Below are 20,994 nucleotides of genomic sequence, written 5' to 3' on the forward strand. Positions count from 1 at the left end.
CAATATTTAAAAAAAAATATTATTTTAATTTTCTTAAGTCAAACTATATTTTTATTAATTGTTAACTAGTTTATATAATAGCAATTTTCTGAATTTATTTTTTAAAATACATTAATAGCATTTGAATATTTTATTATATATATATAAAAAATTAATCCACTTCACAACGGTTGACGAGATATGATACAGTCCATTTCTATAACCAAATATAAAAGAAAAGAAACGAAACAAAAAAACCATGGTATTGGCTTTACTGGACCAACTTTGTGATATGGTAGTGTGGCCCTTATGAGCCTGGACATGCTAGGCCTGTGTTGAATGGGCCTACTTGCAGCCCATATGCTTTCCCCATTATAGCCTTTGTCCTCTTCACTTTTCTAAATGGAATCATGATTACGCACCACTTTTTGTATACTTCTAGATTATTTACCCATGCTTTTGCGCAAGTTTAAATTAAATTTTTTAATATAAAAAATATTTAAATACTACTACTGTATTTTAGTAGATAATTTTTAATACATTATAATAAAACATAATCAATGAATTAAAACTATGATGTTGTTAAATTATGATGTTGTCATGAAAGCAAAACAAAAATATTGATTTCTATTCACAATTAGAAATTTTATTGATGTTAAAAATAAATTTTAAAAATAAAAATATTTATTTAATATATTTTTTAAATTAAAATATCATTAAATCTATTCTTTTGTTTTTTCCAGATTTTGTTGGTGGTCGTTTCTAACTATTCGCATTTTGCAGAGTATCCAACTCTTTAACTACAGCACCAAAGCTACAACATTGAAGAAAATAGGCATATTTACAAATAGTCCTCAATATATATAGAAACTAACAAATTAGTCCCGTCTCTTAAGATTTTGCTAATATCAACCCCTTTTCGATTAACAAAGTAACATAATAAAGATGTCTCATCTACTCTTTTTGTTTCTAATATAAATGAATCATATAATAGTATCATAGCATTTCATTGACAAGAGCGATTTTAATAAATTCAGTACTCTGGCAACTGAGCTGATGGGGACGAAATTGTTAGTCCAAGGAATGTAAAGGGAAAAATCAGCCAAATTTAAGAGATTGGAGACTGATATGTTCATAAATATATAAAGCAAGGACTGATTCTTAATTACCAGAAAAAGGAAATGCTTATCTTATAAAAAGAAAAAGGACATGATCTAAGGTAACGTGACGTGTAAGGCTGACAACAGATCAGACAAAAAACAAGTAACGGAAAATCACAAGACTCTCTCTTTCTCTCGCTCTGTCCCTGTCTGTAACCAGCGAATTTAGGGCATAAATAAGGGAAAGGACGGACAAGAGACCTTATTCATAGACAGTTGCATTTATGTTAGCGCTGAATACAATAACCTTTTTTTTATTTTTTTGAAAAAAAAACCGCTAAAAATAACCTATTTTATCAGTAATGGAACAACTCAATCTTAACCTTTTCCTTTCCTTTCCTTTTCTTTTGTAAGGTTTTTTTTATAGATAATTGTTATCTATAAAGAGAGGAAGTAAAAGAGGAGTGGTGGTTTTGTTGACATTTCGACCCGGATCCGACATCGTCGGACCAACCTACCTCAATCACCCGCCGCCATTCCTTGGAACCTCCCTCCCCTCCTTCTCTTCGTCTTCCGGTTCGTGGTCAGAGTGGCGAGGGAGATCGATTCTTTCTGCAAAACCGAGGCTTAATCTTTTATATATAGGTTGGTAATGTTCTACTATCATCATCATCATGATCTCTGTTTCGTTGAATGATGACATGTTTTTCTTTAAAAAAGATTTTTTTCTATGTACGATGCTTGGCATTGTGATTTACCTGGATTTTTCTAATCTGGGTTTTGTTCGAAATGATCATTCATCTGCAAAGGGATTTTCTTTTTCCCTTTACTGTATTACAATGATTTTCTGTCTTCTTTTTTTTAATGTTTATTTGCGGGAAATTTGAAAATTTAATTCTGAATTAGGGGTTAAATCTTTTGTTTTTTTTTTTATTTCCTTGTGATCATATTCATTTGGATTTTAATGATAATATATATTCTTATCATTCACTTTTCCGTGTATTCTTCTTTATCTATTTTCGTGTGTATGCATTTCCATTTCACGTTATCACGTCAAACGTCAACCTTTCCATGATTTTCCTTCGATATGTTTTCTTCTGGTGTTGTACCTGTTTTGTCTTCTTTTACCTTATTTGATGGGGACCCCTTGCCATCTTTTTCTTACATTTACTTCAGCTCTCGCATTGCAGTTTCTGATTTGAAACTGAAACAAGTGCTTCTTTGAAAGTGAAAAGATCCTTTTCTTTCTTACATGGTTGGAAGTTCTTAGGACATGGGTCAGATTATTTTATTCATCTTTTTATTTAATTCTGTCTTGCAGTTGCTAATCACCTGCTTGACTTGAGATTTGATGCTTGGACGCTAGATTGTTTACCAATTTAGGAGGCTGGTCTGAGATTATTGCTTGCAGAATATTTTGTGAATTGTGATCATAATGGTTGCACAAAAAATTTTCTCTAGAGTTTTGCTGAACTAATTAGTAGAATTATACTTAATTACACAATCTCCCTTTTTAAACAAAGCAGTTTTTCCGCAGCCTGACTCCTTCATCTCTCAACAAATTTGATTGTATATGCTTGTTTACATATGTTCACATACTGTACGTTGAGTTGCTAGAAGACTGTTGAGTGGGCTAGCACTGTGACTGGATAATCAGCACTACCTAGTTAAGAAATTGTAGGGAAAATGATTGTCTTAATAAGTCATTTATTTGATCTAATTTTAGATTTTGTTCTTTTACATTTTTTGGCAAGCATGTGTTTTCAAACATCAGATTAGTCTTCAAGTTCCTGTTTATGGGCTCGAATCTCTTGTGAATAGTTTTTGCTACTGGCAGGATTGTATAATTAGGTAGCTAGAATGGGCAGCTGCGTATCAACACCACCAAAAAAGATTAAATTACATAAAAGGCGCCATCGCAAGGGCAGACATCTAGTGAAGATATCCAATACTGTCCAGGATGGAGGTAAGAAAAGGATTAGCGATGCCAGATGTGTGAAAGATTTTACTGTTAGTCAATTTGTTCACATGAATTTTGAGAATGGTGCAGCTACCAGGTGCAGAAAATCTGGAGTCTCCAATTCGACATTCCATCTCACCCAGTTGCAATGGCACCTCAGTCAAGTGGACTCTGACGGTACTTTTTTCCATCTCATTGTGTTTCAATGCTTTGACCAATTTGGTAGACATTTTTTTAGGAAGAAATGGAATTCTTGGCCAATTTCTTATAAAACAGTGTGATTTTGCAATGACTTCCTATCTTTTCTTCATAAGCTATATGCTTAAAATGGAAACAGCTGAAGTTCATTACACATGCAAATGCCCATCGAAATTCACTTGAGATTTTAAGAATTGATAGTCCAAAAACTGTTCCTTATTGTTCTGTTTAGGCTAATCTTCAACCTTATGGATGATTCTGCTGATATACACCTTGTTCAAATTGATTATCCTGCTGATATACACCTTGTTTAATTTTGAATATTTAAATTTTGGGCACCTGATGCCAGGTGAAATATTAGGGATTCTTATTTTAATGCAGCAAGAGCAAGTGTGAAAATTAGCTCTTGATTTAGTGTCATTCCTTTCGGTTTTGATATGCATGTTCTGGTTGCTGGAGTCATATCAGGTCACTGTTATAAAATGCACGTGTGTTTACCTGTCTGGATTGGTATCCATCTCAAAATTTGAAGTGAGCTTGAGATGGAAGCTCTTCTGCATTTATTAATGCGAAATTATTGTATTTGTTTCTCAAAATATAGTCTGTGTAATTGTTATGTTTTTTTTTTTCGAGGGGTTTATTGATTATTGATGTATTACCAATTTTACCATCTATTCTTTCTTGTTCTGAATGTTTAACTCACTGGATGAATCTTTCAGACCATTATATAAGATCATTACAACCTTTATTGTTGCATCTGTAGTCCCAAAAGGGTCCACAGACACCTGTACATGCTCTTCTAACTGCTTAAGAACATGGCAATTGACTTTTAAGAGCTTTTGTTTGCAGTAATCCAAGAGGAGCCATGGTTTGATACAGTCAGTATTCTGGAGTCAGATTCTGATGATGAATTCTGCAGTGTGCTTGGAGGTAGTGAGCGCTGATATCTCTTTAACTACTTTCATGAAATGGTACCCTTATTTAATGAAGATAAACAAGAGTGTTTTTATTAATGATGAAGTGATCTCAATCAAAAGCCCCCACCATGTTTTTTCATTTAATCTCAACATATAAAACTGAGATAAAATCTACCTTGTACTGATTTCTTCAGGACATAGTGGTAATATGTCGAAACACCCTAGCTAAATGTATTTATAGATACTTTATATTGAAAAATTTCCTGCCATGTCTCCCTTCATCAGTTGCGGTTTAACATGTAGAGTATGTGGTAAAGTAACTCCAGTTGTTGATTTTAATGTGAAATGATTGTTCACTAGTGTACACTATATATATATATATATATATATATATATATATATATATATATATATATATTTTATTGCAGACCGCTTTTCATCAGTGGGTTCTACAACTGGGAACATCTCAAGCGGACAAGTGCTTCAATATGAAAGCTCTTCATGTTTTGTGGATGGCAGTTATAAATATGAAGAATACCATGAAAGTTATATGAAAATAGATGGATCAAAAGCAGGAAAAGATGAATACAAGGAATCCAAAGGATTTGCAGTTATTAGTGCTCAGGGTTATGATCTTTCACATTTTAGTAAAGCTGATGAAATTCGGAGGAAGAAATTATTAAATAATTCCTACGGAAGCTTCAAAGGTCTAAAAGAGGATAGACGTGACTCTCAGGAGAATAACTTGAAGTCAGGTCGATCTCGATTGGTTCCTTCTGTAAGTTTCAACGACAAGATTTTATCTGCTTCAGCTCCAAAAGGGAAGCTAGCAGTTTTTAGGCTTTCTTTTAAGAGGAAATCAGGTGATATTGGGGAAGAAGCTAGTGAACACTGTAAGTACTCAAGTTTTTGTTGCACAACTGCAATTCAGCATTTCTTTATCAACTTGTATTTCCATGATTTTCAAGCACCACTTCTCTCGTTGTCTAAATTTATTATCCTAATATAACTTAAGGTTGCATGAGTTTTCTCTCAGTCTACATTTCTTTTAGTACTGTATTGAGCCTCAATTTTGGACTTTTCACTTTATTCGTGTTACATGCAAATGGGTAGCTTCGCAAGACATTCAAGTTTATGTGCTTGTAAGTACATGGATCGCTGACATAGAACGTTAATCTTGTTGATATATATGTATTCAGGTCCATCAAAAAGATTCTTGTACCGTCCGAAAGCAGGATTTGTTATTCCACGTGCCACAGGAGAGAAGCCAACTGCAGGATGTTGGTCTGAGATTCCACCCTCAAATTTCAAACTTCGTGGCCTGACCTATTTCAAGTATGCCATCGACTTACTTGAATCGTCCTTATTTGGTGGTCAGGCTATTATTACTAGTAGCTATTCTATACTTTGTTCTGTGATAGGCAATGATATAATTTGGAATGATTTACAATGCAGAGATAAGCAGAAGTGCCCTGCTCCAATTCACAGTCCATACACTCCAATTGGTGTTGATGTATTCGTCTGCCCAAGAAAGATAAATCACATAGCTCAACAACTTGATCTTCCAAACTTAAAATCAGATGGGAAACTCCCTCCTCTGTTAATAGTAAATATTCAGGTATATGTTTCTGATAAATCATGGTAATTGCTCAATGTATCCTCTGTGTCCTGCGAAAATAGCTATTATAATTTTGTTGACTTGGAAAGTCAGCAGTTTCTCATGTTATATTGAACCTTCTTGATGCTTCGCAGATGCCAACCTATCCTGCTGCAATGTTCCTTGGTGATACTAATGGGGAAGGGATGAGTCTTGTACTGTACTTCAAGGTTTCTGAAAACTTGGAGAAAGACATTTCTTCCCAATATCAAGACAATATCAAGGTAACTCTGTTTTAAATTGTGTTTTTTTCACCAGCATGCTTTATTTCAGCGATATATATCATAGGTGTTCGACTTACACTCGCTTTTAAGGTTTACTGTAAGAAGCTAACCTTTGGGTGCAAGTGTTATGTTTATTTTGGCCTCTTATGTCCCATGATGTTGCAGATGCCAACTTGATGCAGAACAAATCTAGGAGAAGTTTGTAGTTTGCTGTGTTTAGGGTTAAGGAGATGTAATCTCTTTCTTTTAATAGAACTCGACTTCCATTACCAAAAAATGAGAGGGCGAGAGCGAGAGAGCACTACTAAGCATAGTGGAGACTTCATCTAGACGATAAGTTTGTCATCAGATGTTGACTTTGCTTCAACAGGTTCCCAAATCATATGCTCTTCAAATAATTTTTTGATGGGTGCTGAGACGGACTCCGGGATTCTGAGCTTTGTGTACAGTATCTTGTTGATTAAGATGTACAGCATCGAGTGGATTGTCTAGCATTTTGGGACAGATCATTGAACTGGCATTAGATGTTGACTTTACTTCAACAAGGTCCCAAATCCCAAATCCCAAGCCCTCAAATAATTTTATCTAGAAACCACCACTCACTTGAACATTTGGATTCAGACAACTGTCGTAGCATTATTCTGTTCTCCCAAAGGACTACGACATCAAGGGGAACCTATAACGTCATGGCATAATGACAATTAAAAGGGTGATTTCTAGTTCAGTAGGGCCTTTGGATGATAATCATGGAGAGGGAAAAAAAAAAAGAAGAGCATGCACAATATTCATATTGGGAAGAAACATCTGTTTTCCCTCAATTTCATTGTATGAGGAAATCACTATAATATTTCATCCAAAGTACTTCCAATGACTTCTTGGAAATACTCTTCATGCTGTTTTAGTTTGTTTTCCTGGGTTTCAACACACTCTGTGTTCTCTTATCTTTGGTTGCTATTGTCCTGGTTGACTGAAATTTTCTTTCAAATGTGACAGAAATTGATTGAGGATGAGATGGAAAAGGTCAGAGGTTTTGCAAAAGACTCAACTGTTCCATATAGAGAAAGGCTAAAGATCATGACTGGGTTGGTTAATCCTGAAGATCTCAATTTGAGTTCTACTGAAAGAAAGCTTGTTAATGCTTATAATGAAAAGCCAGTTCTTTCTCGTCCCCAGCATGAATTTTTCAAGGTAAAGCACGGATTAAATTATTTTTGGTTCAGCCAAATGTCAAATCAGTTTGCAGAAGATCAACTATACTGTTGAAATTTCGTTGGATAATAACAGACTTGAGGTCTTCTTTCTCATCTTTTGCTACAACAGACAGTAATTACTTCCTAGTTTCTTTCTTCTGTTTTTGTTGCCACTGTGAAATATGCTAATATTCCATCCTACTGTTCATGCAGGGTCCTAATTACTTTGAGATTGATCTGGATATTCATCGCTTCAGCTACATATCAAGAAAGGGACTTGAATCATTTCGAGACCGCCTGAGGAACGGAATACTTGATCTGGGTCTAACTATCCAGGTGATCAATCTAACTTATCACATGCATTCTTTACTGCAGAACATTCAAGCTCGTCTGGCGTCAGTGTCTATCCAAGTTAAAGTTTCCATATGCTAAACATAAGATCACTGCACAGATAGAATTAACCCCACCTGTGGAGAATTCTTGAATTCTTACTTCTCAATCTTATTTCAGAATATATTCCTGATTATATACACCATCTACAAATCTATATTAGGAAGGCTATTAACTACACATAAATAGGTGTTATTATTTGGACCTGATTTATGGGAAAGAAAATCTGGCTTTCTATATTCATTTCCCATAAATCAGGTTCAGATCAGATTCAAATCTGCCTTGATTGCTTCAGAATCTTCAACACTCCCCCTCAAGCTGGATGGAAGAGATTCTTCATTCCCAGCTTGTCTAAGATACCTTTAAATGAAGGATTCTGCACACCTTTAGTAAGTATATCAGCAAGTTGTTCCCCAGTAGGCACATAAGGTATGCAAATCAGTCCACTCTCAATTTTTTCTTTGATGAAGTGTCTGTCCACTTCCACATGTTTAGTTCTATCATGTTGCACTGGATTGTGTGCTATTCCAATGGCAGACTTATTGTCACAGTATAATCTCATTGGTTCTTCCCATTTGATTCTTAAATCTTCTAGGATAATCTTTATCCATAGCAACTCACAAATTCCAAGTGCCATTGATCTGAATTCTGCTTCTGCACTTGATCTTGAAACAACATTCTGTTTTTTGCTTCTCCATGTCACAAGATTTCCTCCCAGCAGAGTACAATAACCTGATGTTGACCTTCTATCTGTTAAGTCACCAGCATAATCAGCATCTGTGTAGCATTCAAGTTTCAGATTCTCATGCTTTTTATACAAGATTCCTTTTCCAGGGGTAGACTTTAAGTATCTTAGAAGTCTATAAACTGCTTGTAGGTGTGAATCTTTCGGGTTATGCATGAATTGGCTCACCACACTCACTGCATAGGCAATGTCTGGTCGAGTGTGGGCTAAGTAGATCAGCTTACCAACTAGCCTTTGGTATTGTCCCTTGTCAGTTGTGACTCCTTCCTCATCATTGTCAAGTCTGTGCTTTAGGTCAATAGGTGTCTCACATGGTTTACAGTCAACCATTTTTGTCTCCTTTAGAAGGTCCAGAATATACTTCTGTTGAGAGATAAAAATCCCTTTTGTTGAATGTGCTACTTCTATGCCAAGAAAATATTTCAGCTTTCCTAGCTCTTTGATTTCAAATTCTGCAGAAAGTCTTCTTTTCAATATATCCCTTTCTACAAGATCATCACCTGTTATTATAATATCATCAACATAAACAATTAGAATAGCAACTCCCCCTGAAATGGAGTGTTTTATGAACAAAGTATGATCTCCTTGACTTTGTCGATATCCCATTGACACCATGGCTTGTGTGAACCTTTCGAACCAGGCTCTAGGTGACTGTTTCAGTCCATAGAGTGCCTTCTTTAGTCTGCAGACCTTGTTGGGAAGTAGAGAGTGACTGAACCCTGGTGGTGGATCCATAAACACCTCTTCTTCCAACTCCCCATGTAAGAAAGCATTCTTTACATCATATTGCTGCATACACCATCCAAGATTAGCAGATAGAGAAAACAAAATTCGAATGGTGTTCATCTTAGCAACTGGAGCAAATGTTTCTTGATAGTCTATTCCAAAAGTTTGTGTATACCCTTTTGCAACTAGCCTGGCTTTATACCTTTCAAGGCTGCCATCAGCTTTATATTTCAGAGTATAGACCCACTTACACCCTACTGGTTTCTTGTCTTTTGGTAACTCAACTATTTCCCATGTTTGATTCCTCTCTAGAGCATTCATCTCTTCTCTCATGGCAATTTTCCATTTCTCATTACTTAGAGCCTCATGCAAGGTTTTTGGGATAGGTATGGTGTTTATTTTTGAGAGAAAGGTTCTGTGTGATGGTGAAAACTTTTCAAATGACATAAAGTTAGCTATAGGATATAAGGGATTCTTAGTGCATTCTCTTATCCCTTTTCTGATTGCAATTGGCTGATCAAGATCATTAGTATTAAGAATAGATAAGGATGGATGAGAAGTTTCATTACCTTGCTCTGGTTCAGATTCTTGGGCTTGCATGAGAGTTTGAATAGGCTGTACCCTTCTTCTATATACCTGAAGAGGTCGGTCAGTAGTAGTAGTTTCACCCTGCAGAGTTTCTCTTGTAAGGTTTGGAGATTTAGTGGGTGGTGAATTCAAAGATGATTGCTGTCGTGATGGGATTTGGAAGGAAAAAATGTCAAAAACATTTGTATTCTTATCTTCCGTGTCTGTTTTGTCCTCCTGAAGATAAGTTTTGTTGAAGAAAGGTTGGTTTTCATTAAAAGTGACATCTTTTGACACAAGAAATCGTTTTGAAGGTGGATGATAACATTTGTAACCCTTTTGTGTGACAGAATACCCTATGAAAACACACTTTAGAGCTCTAGCATCAAGTTTGTCTCGGTGATGTTTATGAATATGAACATAGGTGACACACCCAAAAATTCTTGGGGGAATTTTAGAATAAAAATTATTCTTTGGAAAGAATTCTGATAAATAGTTTAAAGGACTTTTGAAACCAATAACTCTTGAAGGTATTCTATTTATCAAATAAGTAGATGTTAAAACAGCTTCTCCCCAATAGTGTTTTGGAACTTGATGTTGAAAAAGTAAAGCTCGAGTAGTTTCGAGAAGATGTCTGTTTTTTCTCTCGGCTAACCCATTTTGTTGAGGAGTATTAACACAAGATGATTGATGAATAATCCCTTCCTTTTCAAAGTATGGTGATAGGATCTTATTAAAGTAGTCCCTAGCATTATCAGTTCTAATCCCCTTAATGCTAACCCCAAATTGATTCTTTATCATTTTTGTAAAGTTTGGAAAGATGTGACTTACATCAGCTTTTCTTTTAAGAAGATAAACCCAAGTCATTCGGGTACAATCATCAATAAATGTTACAAATCCCTTTGCTCCTGAAATATTCGGAACATTATATGGACCCCATATGTCAGAATGAATTATTTGGAATGGAGACATAGATCTTGAATCACTTATAGGAAAAGACACTCTATGATGCTTTGCAAACTCACAAATTTCACAATGAAATTGTTCCACATTAAGATTTTTAAATAAGGATGGAAACATGTGACTAAGAGTCTTAAATGAAAGATGTCCTAAACGACGATGATGGTTCCAAACATCATCTTTATTAGAATTGACTGAAATAAATGATAGAGGGTGAGAGTTACTACTGCTGCCTTGCAGTCCAAGCATGTACAGCCCATCCTTGACTCTAGCCTGCCCAATCATCTTCCCCGTAGCTAGGTCCTGAAATATGCAGTGATCAAGGAAGAAAGTTACACTACAATTTATGTCTTTGATTAGTTTTCGAATGGATAACAGATTTGCAGTAAGGTTAGGGACATGTAGCACTTGTTTAAGGTTCAATGAGTGATTAAGAGGGATTGTTCCCTGTCCTGCTACTGTGATTAGAGATCCATTAGCAACTGTGATTTTCTGACTGCTAGGACAAGGCTGATATGATTTGAATGAACCTGCAGAATGAGTCATATGGTCTGTTGCACCTGAGTCTATGACCCAGATGCTGGAATGGTCCTTGTTTGAGGCACTAAATGCATGAGAAATTAGAATTTTACCATTTTTAGCAAGAGAGCATGACCCAGATGGTTTCTCCATGGTGTTGAGTAGGATCCTTAGGCGTTCAATCTCTTCTTGGTTGAATCCCCCCACTTCTGGGATGCTGGACTCACGGGTTGTCTCTTCTGAATTTGTTAAATGTGCATGTCCTCTTGACTGATTCCATTTGTATCCTCCATTACGCCCCATCCTTGGTGGTTTTCCATGGAGTTTCCAGCAAGTCTACTTTGTATGACCTGCCTTCTTGCAATAGTTACAAAACAAATCATCTTTAGGGAATTTTTTTCCTTCAATCTTCCCAACTTCTGCACCATTCATGGCATCACCCATGTTTCTGCTATTAGTTATCAACATAGCAGATCCTTCAGTATTTGGTGCATCCAGCATCACAGCTCTCCTTCCTTCTTCAGCCCTTATTACTGAGAATACCTCATTGAGTGAGGGTAGAGATTCCTTTCCAAGTATTTGGACTCGCATTTGATCAAATTCTATGTTGAGTCCTGCAAGAAATTCAAAGATCCTTTCTCTTTCTACATATTTCTTTAAAATCACAGCATCATCACTACACTGCATCTTAAAATCTTGATAATAGTCCAACTCCAACCAAAAACTTTTCATAGTATTGTAATATTCAATAACCATCATATTACCTTGCTTGGTCATTGAAAGCTTCGTCTTAATCTCATAGATTAACGCAGCATCCTTCACTTTAGAGTAAGTCTGTCTCACTGCATCCCATATGTCTTTTGCTGTCACCAAAAACATATAAGGCCCACAGACTTCTGGCATAATAGAGTTCCATAGCCATGACATAATCATGGAGTCTTCTTCATCCCAGAGTGTAAACTTTGGGTCTTCTGGACTAGGAGGATTGTCCATCAAATGACTAATCTTTCCCTTTCCTTTGAGAAAGGTTTTTACTATCTGTGACCACTTCAGATAGTTTCTTCCATTCAGTCGGTAGGATGACTGTAAATTCTGGAATTCACTTGATATTTGGGTTTCTTTTGTAGTGTTTTCAGACATGTTTTTTCAGATCTGGACAGGTCTGCTAGTAGGATTGTCAAAAAACAGATTGGAAGATAAGAGAAGAAATTCCAGATCCAGAGAGAGATAGGTTTAGAAAAGAAAAGAAAAAAACTGGCTCGGTTTAGAGCTCTGATACCATGTGGAGAATTCTTGAATTCTTACTTCTCAATCTTATTTCAGAATATATTCCTGATTATATACACCATCTACAAATCTATATTAGGAAGGCTATTAACTACACATAAATAGGTGTTATTATTTGGACCTGATTTATGGGAAAGAAAATCTGGCTTTCTATATTCATTTCCCATAAATCAGGTTCAGATCAGATTCAAATCTGCCTTGATTGCTTCAGAATCTTCAACACCACCTTTATCACCTGAGCTAGCTGGTTCTACAAGGTTGCTTCCTATTTTTGTTTTTGTCAATGTTTTATTCTGTGCACAAGAGGAGGATTAAGGAACTGGATGGTAAATCATTAAGACTATATATACTTGATTGAGAGCAGTACTCTCAAGCTCTCAAGCTCTCAAGCTCATTCTGGGGTCAACGTTTTTCTTGTATTAGCAGGCACAGAAACAAGAAGAACTTCCGGAGCAAGTGTTGTGCTGTCTGAGATTGAACAGAATTGATTTTGTGGATCGTGGTCAACTGCCGAGGCTTATGACCATTGATGATGACTAATATGGATATATTCCTGCATATACCACTGTTCAATCATGGAAGGAGTTGAAACTCCTTGATCTCTAATAATGAAAAGGGGAAATATGTTTATTACGTGATGCACAAGTAAATAATGAAAATACAAATATTGTTCTTGTAATAATTTTGTGTTTATATTTTTGGATAAACACAGTTCTTAAAAAAATGTTAATGTATTGATGTTAAAAATTAAAATTTTAAGAATAAAAAAATATATATTATTTAGATGTATTTTCACATGAAAAGCATTTTGATAAAATAACTGTTACTACAATACCAAACATGTCTTAAATTAATTCAAAAATATCCTTGATCAAGTAAAAAACCTTTTAAATGTTTATAAAAGAACAACCAAATTATAATAACACAATTAATTCCATTAAATTGGCAATTAAAGATTATGATTCTCAGTTGAAGTATTCATTAGAATTAAAAAAAAAAAATTTAAAAAATAATATTCAAACTAAGAAGTGTTGATCAATTTAAAACTAACAACTCCAAGCACCTTAACATTTTTTGGGCAAAGTACATATTAATCCCCCAACTATCATCCAATTCTCAATTGGGTGTCCAAACAAAAACAAATTCCCAATTGAATCTTTAGCTAGTAGACATTACCCAATTCACCTTCTCAATAAAAGTTTTTGCCTTTATTATCAAAAGGACTTAATCCTGTCATTAATTTTAATTATGGTTTTTGTGGAGTAATGTAAGATAGATTGGGATTCAATTGAGAATTGTTTTTTTTTTCTTTCTTTTGTACCAATTTGAGAATCATGTGATAGTTGGAGGACAAATAGGCACTTCACCCTATTTTGTGTAAAAAGATTTTTCTATTTTATTATTTAAGATTTGAGTTAGTTGATTTATGTGAATTGGAAATAAAGATATTTAAAGAATTTTTTTAAAAACATAAATAAAATTTTAAATGAATCAACTAAATAATGAATTATTCATTGAGTTAATTAATTTTGAATTTAAATTTTTATTTTTAATTCAAGTTGTTTGAGATTGTGATAATAATTATAATTTAAAATATTTTTTACTTAAAAATATATTAAAATAATTTTTTTTATTTTTAAAAAATTATTTTTTATATCATTAAATTAAAAAAATATAAAAATATAAAAAAAATTAAATAAAATAAAAATTCAAAACTTTTAAAAATATAATTTACATCACTTTCAAACAATCTATCAACATGTGTGGTTTTCCGAGATATGGGTCAGCCACCGATAACCACCGGATCACTTCAAGTTTAATAACTGTGATTAGTTTTTTCATTTCCAAAAAAATTGTTTAAACAAAAAACCAAGAGAGAGCGCCTTGCTGGCGTTCCCGTACGGCACCTGCTCTCTCTTGCGACTGGGATATTTATTATATTCAAATAAAACGGCAGGGATACAAGCGTAAATATAGAAAGCGTATAGTGGCAAAAAAAAGAAGAATGAAAATTAGGGTTGCTCTGGTATAAATTGAAGAGTGATGGCGAGCGGGCAAGATCTAAATCACGCCCAAGGCCGAGCGCTTCCCTCTTTAGTTAGGGGTGGCGTGGTATTCCACGAGAGAGGTTTATCAATATTCGTGGCGCACGTCAGTGCGTTGGGCGCACAATAAGAAATAGGGAACTCCATGGCCGCTTTGCTGCTCTAGTCTTTGCAGTCAAGGCGAGGGTATTGTCCTACATCTATTCTTCCTTTTTTTTTTTTTTCATATTCTTTTCCCATATTTTTTTTGGCTTTTAATTTCGCACAGAAGTTATTTTCCAGAGATTATTATTTGTCAAAGTATTTTTTTTGTGTGTGTGATCGGAGAAAACTCTTCAACAAATAATATTAATGATTATTGTTTTCACTTTTAAATATTACAAAATAATTAATTGGTTTTTGAGAGATATTAGAAAATTTATGGGTTTTTTATTCATATAAATGGTTTTATTTACAATTAAATTGTTTCTCTTGACATGGTGGTTGTTCTTGATATCAAAAATCATGGTGGTGATATATATATATTTTTTTTTTATATAGATCTGGATATCTATTCATTTGGGCACTCAATATTAACCAAATATATTTTCCTGAGGTGTCAAGTAGTAAAGAAAGTGCGAGTAATTTTGAAAATTTAGAATAAACTCAATTTAATTTTAAATAACATTTAATCACTATCATTTATTTACCTTTTGTTGGTTTTATATTGGAATTGTTAATAGCTTTTATAGAAGCAAGGATCATGGGCCTGCGCCTTCTCATCCATTCTTATCCAGCTCAAAAGACATGAATTATATGTCAGGGTTATATGCGGCCACAACTTTTCTAATAATAAATGATATTTGATGTTTTTAAGATACAGACAGAAGCATGAACATGTTCTACTTAAAAACAATGGTTGATCTTTCTAGAAAAATAATCAAATGAATCAAAATCTAGAAAAGTAATCGATAAATAGTTAACACACTCTTCAATGGAATAAAATGAAATGAACTTTACAATTTATTCTGTGTTCTTAGTTCAAAATTTAAAGATATGGATGATTTTTGAAAGGTTGTATGGTGAATAAAAGAACGATGGTTGATCTTTCTAAAGAAATTGAAAAGTGTGCAAATAATAATGCGTAGTACCAAACCACCAAACCACATCATGAAAGATATGGTAAAAATCTTTAAAAATGCTGCACAATACAGTAACTTACAATGTTCTTGTCCACCCGAAGCCAGTTATAATACAAAGTAATTTTTAAAAATTATGTTAAAATATTGTTTTAAAAAATTTATTTTTAATATCAACATATTAATAATAAAAAAACATCAATTTTTTTCATTTAAAATAAAAAAAAATTTAAATTTTTTAAAAACATAGTTATCCTTATTTTCAAACACTATTTTCAACACTATAATAACAAGTGAAGCCCATGAAAAGTGGGTCTTGTTGGAATGTAATCATGTCTTTTTTTTTAGGTGTTTGAGAGTAATAATAGTTACAGTTAAAACTGTTTTTTATTTGGAAATGTATTAAAATAATAATAATATTATTATTTTTAAAAAATTATTTTTGATATTAGCACATTAAAATATTTTAAAAACAAAAATTATTATTATTTTTTCAAAAAAATTTAACCACGTTTTCAAATATTACCGATAATTTAACATGACTTCAATTCTATAACCATGTTTAAGAAAATAAAAATGAAAGGAGGAAACTATAGGTTTAGTATAATTAAGAATAGTTGATTCCAAACCATCTAGGTGGTGGCCCAGCGGTAAAAGCTTGGGACCAAGAGGTTTGCTCCCTCTGTGGTCTCAGGTTCAATCCCTAGGTTGCTCATATGATGGCCACTGGAGGCTTACATGGTCGTTAACTTCAGGGCCCGTGGGATTAGTCGAGGTGCGCGCAAGCTGGCCCGGACACCCACGTTAATCAAAAAAAGAAAAGAATAGTTGATTCCAAACCATCTAGGTGGTGACCCAGTGGTAAGAGCTTGGGACCAAGAGGTTTGCTCTCTCTGTGGTCTCAGGTTCGAGCTCTAGGTTGTTCATATGATGGTCATTGAAGGCTTACATGATCGTTAACTTTAGGGTCCGTGGGATTAGTCGAGGTGCGCGCAAGTTAGCCCGGACACCCATGTTAAACTAAAAAAAAGAAAAAGAATAGTTGATTCCAAACCCTGATGGGTAGTTTAACTTATCAAGTTTTCGGTGTGCTCTTCAATAATCACCAGTTTGAGTCCTTTCATGATTATTAGAAACTTACATGATCATTAACTTAATGACCCGTGAAATTAGTTGAAGCGAGTGCAAGTTGCCCCGGATATTAATAATAATAATAATAATAATAATAATAATAATAGTTGTTTTCATCTTGAGGATTTTTTCGAGTATCACAATCCAATGTATGCCAACATTTGTCATTGTAATTCAAGCATACGGTGGTTAAACAAAAAAATAACATTCAACAGTGGTTTAGGATAGTTAATTTCAACAATGAATGACAGCATAACAACATACATAATATTATGCGCAATATGGTCATCTAATTAAAACCTGTCAGCTTACCAAATGCTAAGCTAAAACAAAATATATATTCTTACAGTTAATTTCCAATAAGTTAAGCTAAACTAACTCTAATTAGCTTTTTCATAACTTAATTTTGGATCCCTCAAAGTTTTTTTCATAAAAAATAAATATTTTTTCTTTTTTATTCAAAAATCCCATAAAATAAAAAATTTAAAATCCAAAATATTCCTGGGACACGAGAAAATAAACCTTCGAGCTGCAAAATATTAAAATACCACAAGAATAACCAGATTAAGGATATTTAAGATGAGATGGAGAAAAAAAAATTGAGGTTGAAAACCAAACTTGACCAAAATTGAAAGAACTAATTAAGTCTAAGGATTTAATTAAACTTTCAGTAGGTTCAATTAACTTATTTAAGGATTTAATTGAAAAGAAACTAAGTTTAAAAGTCAATTGGACAAAGATTGGAAAAACCAATTAAGTTTAAGGACTTGATTAAATTTCTAATGGATTTTATGGATTTAATCAAGAATTTAATTGAAGAAAAACCAAGTTTGAAGGTCTAATTCAGATCAATTCACAAGATTAGAAGATTAGGGATACAATTGATACTTTGAAAGGCTAAATTAATACAATCATGGGTTTGGTTGAAAAAAATTAAAGGCTAATTAAGGGTCAAATTGAAAATTTCAAAACCAAGAAATTGTTCTCATATGATTTTTTTAAAAAATCTTACAAGAATATTCATACAATTATTAAGAATTGAAAAATTAAGAAAACAAATATAATGAAAAAACAAAAAAGAAGAGAAGAAAAAAATCTTACATTAATTTTGTTCCGAGTAAAGCTAAGAAAAGAAAAATAAAATCATAAGGTATATTAATTAACAAAAAAAAAAAAAAACTAAGAAGAAGAGAGGAGAAGACATCCTTGCGTGTAGAGGAGAAGAGAAAACAAGGAATTGAGGAGAGAAGAGATAGAAAGAGAGGGACGTTGGTGTTTTTTACAAAGAAGAAGAAGAGGAATGTCTGATATGAAATTAGTGATTCTAGTTTTTAAATTGATATTTTTTTACCAATGGATAATTAAATATTAATATTGTTAATTATTATGTCGGTGATTCTGGTTGTAATATTTAATTTAATTAAAATTTTTCAGAAATCCTCCAAATATAATTAGAAAATTTTCATTCCATCATGATTTTACTTGTAATATTTAATTTAAATTTTCTAAACCCCCCCCCCCCCCAAAATCACTGATGACCTTTTTAGCTTGACAACATGAACAATGTAATTGAGAAGTGAACAGTTACAAAACCTTCTGGAATATACAGACATATTTATTTCATTGGTGTATCTATTGATATTTTATAGTTCCAATGCTCTCTTAAATATTACGAACGGATAAATACCGTTGGTAATGTCATTTGTATAAATAACATGTCATTATACTTTTTGATTTTTTTTTTGAATTTCTTATTTTTCCACTGTAATCCACTCGATATATACCAGTGAAATATTTATGTTGATGTTTTTAATATATATAACAAGAAAATATTCTATTGGTAAAATTTATTTACAAAAATATTTCATCATTATTTTTATTTGTATTTATCAATTTCCTGACAATAATATTATAATTTATTAATTTTTTTACAGTCATCTTTGGCCAAATAATCAAATTTTAATGCTTTGGTGACAGGGCAAGTAGCAGCGCAACTGAAACTAGGGCCATTTTCATGGTTTCCAGACTGCTGTTCTGCTTGCATCTTTTACACATACAAGCCATCTTCTGCTTGCTAGACTTTTGGTACCGACAAGCCATGTTGCTATGGTACTCACTGGGGCTGAAATCATAGTTATTAAACCCGGTCCAGGGGTTGACCCGGCCAAGGGGCCAGGTCTCGGGTTTTATGGGTCAACCCGGGTTATCCGGGTTGATTAAAAAAAATTAATATTTTATATGAAAAAATCCAATAGATTATACATATTATAAATAATGAAGTTTAAAATAATATTTTAAATACTTCAACTTCAAGGGATAACATAATATCTTTTTAATGTGAGATTTGAAGCCCTTTCATATATATACTCTATGTTCCCATGAAAAAAGTTATGTTTTTTCAATGTGGGATTTGAAACCCATTACTAATGGGCCATTAGTATATATACTCAATGTTCCCAAGGAAAAAATCATGTTTTTTCAATGTGGGATAAAAAAACCTTTTGTTTTAAATACTTCAACTTAAAAGGATAACATAGTATCTTTTCAATGTGGGATTTGAAGCCACTTTGTATATATACTCTATGTTCCTATAAAAAAATTTATGTTTTTTCAATGTGGGATTTCAAACTCATTAGTATATATACTTTATGTTCCCAAAGAAAAAAGTTATGTTTTTTTCAATGTGGGATAAAAAAACATAGAGTATATATATGAAAGAGCTTCAAATCCCACATTGAAAAGATACTATGTTATCCCTTTAAGTTGAAGTATTTAAACCAAAAGGTTTTTTATCCCACATTGAAAAAACATGATTTTTTCCTTGGGAACATAGAGTATATATATTAATGGGTTTCAAATCCTACATTGAAAAAACATAACTTTTTTCATGGGAACATAGAGTATATATATGAAAGGGCTTCAAATCTCACATTGAAAAGATACTATAATATCCTTTTAAGTTAAAGTATTTAAACCAAAAGGTTTTTTATCCCACATTGAAAAAACATGATTTTTTCCTTGGGAACATAGAGTATATATACCAATGGGTTTCAAATCCCACATTGAAAAAACATGATTTTTTTCATGGGAACATAGAGTATATATATGAAAGGGCTTCAAATCCCACATTGAAAAGATACTATGTTATCCCTTTAAGTTGAAGTATTTAAACCAAAAGGTTTTTTATCCCACATTGAAAAAACATGATTTTTTCCTTGGGAACATAGAGTATATATACTAATGGGTTTCAAATCCCACATTGAAAAAACATGATTTTTTCATGTAAACATAGAGTATATATATGAAAGGGCTTTAAACCTCACTTTGAAAAGATACTATGTTATCATTTTAAATTGAAATATTTAAACCAATTTTTTTATCCCATATTTAAAAAAAAAAACCCGGGTCTCGTCCGGGTCGCCCGGGTCCCGGGTCAACCCACCGGGTCGTCCGGGTTTGGCTGGGCTGTTGCCACAGCCGGTCTTTTATTAAACCCGAACCGGTCCAGCCACCGGGTCGACCGGGTCCCGGGTTGACCCGCCGGGCCGGGCCGGGTTTAATAACTATGGCTGAAATAGCCTTATTGTCTTAATAATAATAATTTTTAAAAAATATTTTATAATATTTTTTTGTGTTATTTTTCTATAAAATATTTTATTGGATATATTTTTAAGAAGAAGAGCATCTGAATTTCAAGTTTTTTTTTTTTTTTTTTTTTAAATCTAGTCAAGATTCTTTTTATTGACGTCGTGTTAAATAATAAATGATATCACAATTATAGTATCACATGGCAAAAAGTGTGTTAATTTACTAAATAAAATCAAAACAATCTTTCTTTTTTTTTTTTTTTTTGTGAAAATAGCTTTTAAAATATCTTGTTTTGAAAAAAAAAATTGAAGCTACTTTATCACAAAACACAAGATGTCGCTGGTTTCCAAAGAATAACTTTTCATCTAATGCATCATATATAAATACTACTTTGTCGCAAAACACTACTAAAAAAATAATAAATAAAAATAAAAATGTTGAGAAAATATTTTTATGGGTAAATTTTTGATAAATTTTATAGATAAAAATATTCCCTTAATATATATCGAGAAAATTACAGTGAAAAAAAATTAAAAACAAAACAAAGAAAATAATGATATGTTATTTTTACCAATTGGTAAAATTATTGGTAAACTGTGAACACTGTTTATTATGTCAATTACAAAGAGAATCATCAATGGAAAATTCCGTTGGTATTTTCCAGAGAGCTTTGAAAGTATTTATGACTTTCCA

At 32.9% G+C, this 20,994-nt stretch overlaps 1 protein-coding gene across 7 annotated transcripts; it reads left to right on the forward strand.

Annotated features, from left to right (window-relative positions):
- Positions 1-1,224: 1,224 nt before the first annotated feature.
- On the forward strand, positions 1,225-13,101 carry LOC118049540 (uncharacterized). Of its 7 annotated transcripts, none has more exons than XM_073405948.1 (11): positions 1,225-1,365; positions 1,494-1,724; positions 2,917-3,216; positions 4,087-4,167; positions 4,583-5,047; positions 5,354-5,489; positions 5,610-5,772; positions 5,907-6,035; positions 7,029-7,223; positions 7,439-7,561; positions 12,846-13,101. In XM_073405948.1, exons 3-11 carry the CDS (start codon positions 2,940-2,942, stop codon positions 12,957-12,959), a joined length of 1,683 nt encoding a protein of 560 aa, XP_073262049.1. In that variant the 5' UTR covers positions 1,225-1,365; positions 1,494-1,724; positions 2,917-2,939; the 3' UTR covers positions 12,960-13,101. The 7 variants fall into 7 exon arrangements, with proteins under 7 accessions (XP_073262049.1, XP_073262048.1, XP_034915448.1 ...); XM_035059557.2 differs by lacking the exon at positions 1,225-1,365 and having other exon boundaries at positions 1,401-1,724; positions 2,917-3,045; positions 3,130-3,216; XM_073405949.1 differs by lacking the exons at positions 1,225-1,365; positions 1,494-1,724 and adding exons at positions 2,128-2,356; positions 2,617-2,756.
- The last annotated feature ends 7,893 nt before the right edge of the window (positions 13,102-20,994 follow it).

The sequence above is a fragment of the Populus alba genome, chromosome 17, assembly GCF_005239225.2.
Source record: "Populus alba chromosome 17, ASM523922v2, whole genome shotgun sequence".
NCBI classification, from domain to species: domain Eukaryota; kingdom Viridiplantae; phylum Streptophyta; class Magnoliopsida; order Malpighiales; family Salicaceae; genus Populus; species Populus alba.